This window comes from Gavialis gangeticus, unplaced genomic scaffold (assembly GCF_001723915.1).
Source record: "Gavialis gangeticus isolate Ggan-Ray unplaced genomic scaffold, GavGan_comp1, whole genome shotgun sequence".
In the NCBI taxonomy this organism is placed as follows: domain Eukaryota; kingdom Metazoa; phylum Chordata; order Crocodylia; family Gavialidae; genus Gavialis; species Gavialis gangeticus.
In genome coordinates this window covers 2,315,888-2,316,739 of record NW_017729033.1, presented here as the reverse complement: position 1 = coordinate 2,316,739, position 852 = coordinate 2,315,888, and the positions used below count along the sequence as shown (strand labels likewise).

At 61.5% G+C, this 852-nt stretch overlaps 1 protein-coding gene across 1 annotated transcript in view; it reads right to left on the bottom strand.

Moving 5' to 3' along the window:
• Positions 1 to 826, bottom strand: part of SMYD5 (SMYD family member 5) — a 35,160-nt gene extending 34,334 nt beyond the window's left edge. Inside the window, exon 1 of the mRNA XM_019526421.1 lies at positions 692 to 826. Coding sequence (XP_019381966.1) covers positions 692 to 787 — 96 coding nt within the window. The 5' untranslated portion in view covers positions 788 to 826. The remainder of the gene's footprint in view (positions 1 to 691) is intronic.
• Between the last annotated feature and the right edge of the window lie 26 nt (positions 827 to 852).

Sequence of the window (852 nt, the reverse complement as noted above, 5' to 3'; positions counted from 1 at the left end):
TTTGAGATAGCTAGGATGACTCAAACCTCTGTCGTCACTGCAAGGTATTTGTTCTTTTCTTTTATGTTATCGCTGGGGATGCTCCGAGCCGAGAGTCCCTCCTACACCCCGCAGGAATTCAGCTTGCAGGACCTTCCACCCTGCCCAGACAGGGTGTAAAACGGGGTTTACGCTCCCCTTCCCCAGGGCTGCTCCCAGGTGTAAAGTCTTGCAGCACAGCACGGACGCAAAGGATCAGGCCCCCCCAGTGGTTGCTGGCCCCTGGGCTGAGATCAGCCAGGCAGAGCACAACCCAAATTCATCGCAGCACAGAGAAGCAACCCCCAGACCCGGTATCAGAGTCCACAACCCCCCTGCTAACACGCTTTGCTATTGCACCGCAGCCCTGACCCCCCCCTGCTTCCACATCTGGGCTTCACCCTCCCCCCAAATACATGCACAGCTGCAGGAGCAGGACCCCCAGCGAAGACGCGGGGAAGGGGGAGAAGGAAGCGCGAAGGAGGCGCCCCAAGCCCAGGGGCAGGCAGGCGGCCCTGGGGAGATGCAGGCTGGGGTTGCACCAGCCAGGAAAGCTCCAGCTGCCCAGGGGCAGGGAGAGCGGGGCGTGCCGCACAGGAAGCACAGAGAGGGCTGCAAAAGCAGGAGTGAGACTGGCAGCCTGCAGCCAGCGCAGGGGGGAGGCCGGGCTCACCTTGACATTGTTAATGAACCGCACTTCCACCACGGCCCGGGCTCGGCCCGCCGGGTCCACACAAAAGGAGAACATGTCACCCATGGACGCAGCCATCTTGAGCCTGCAACCTCCCAACTCTGACCTGCTGGGGAAGCAGGAAATCCTACCCCCTTCCTCCT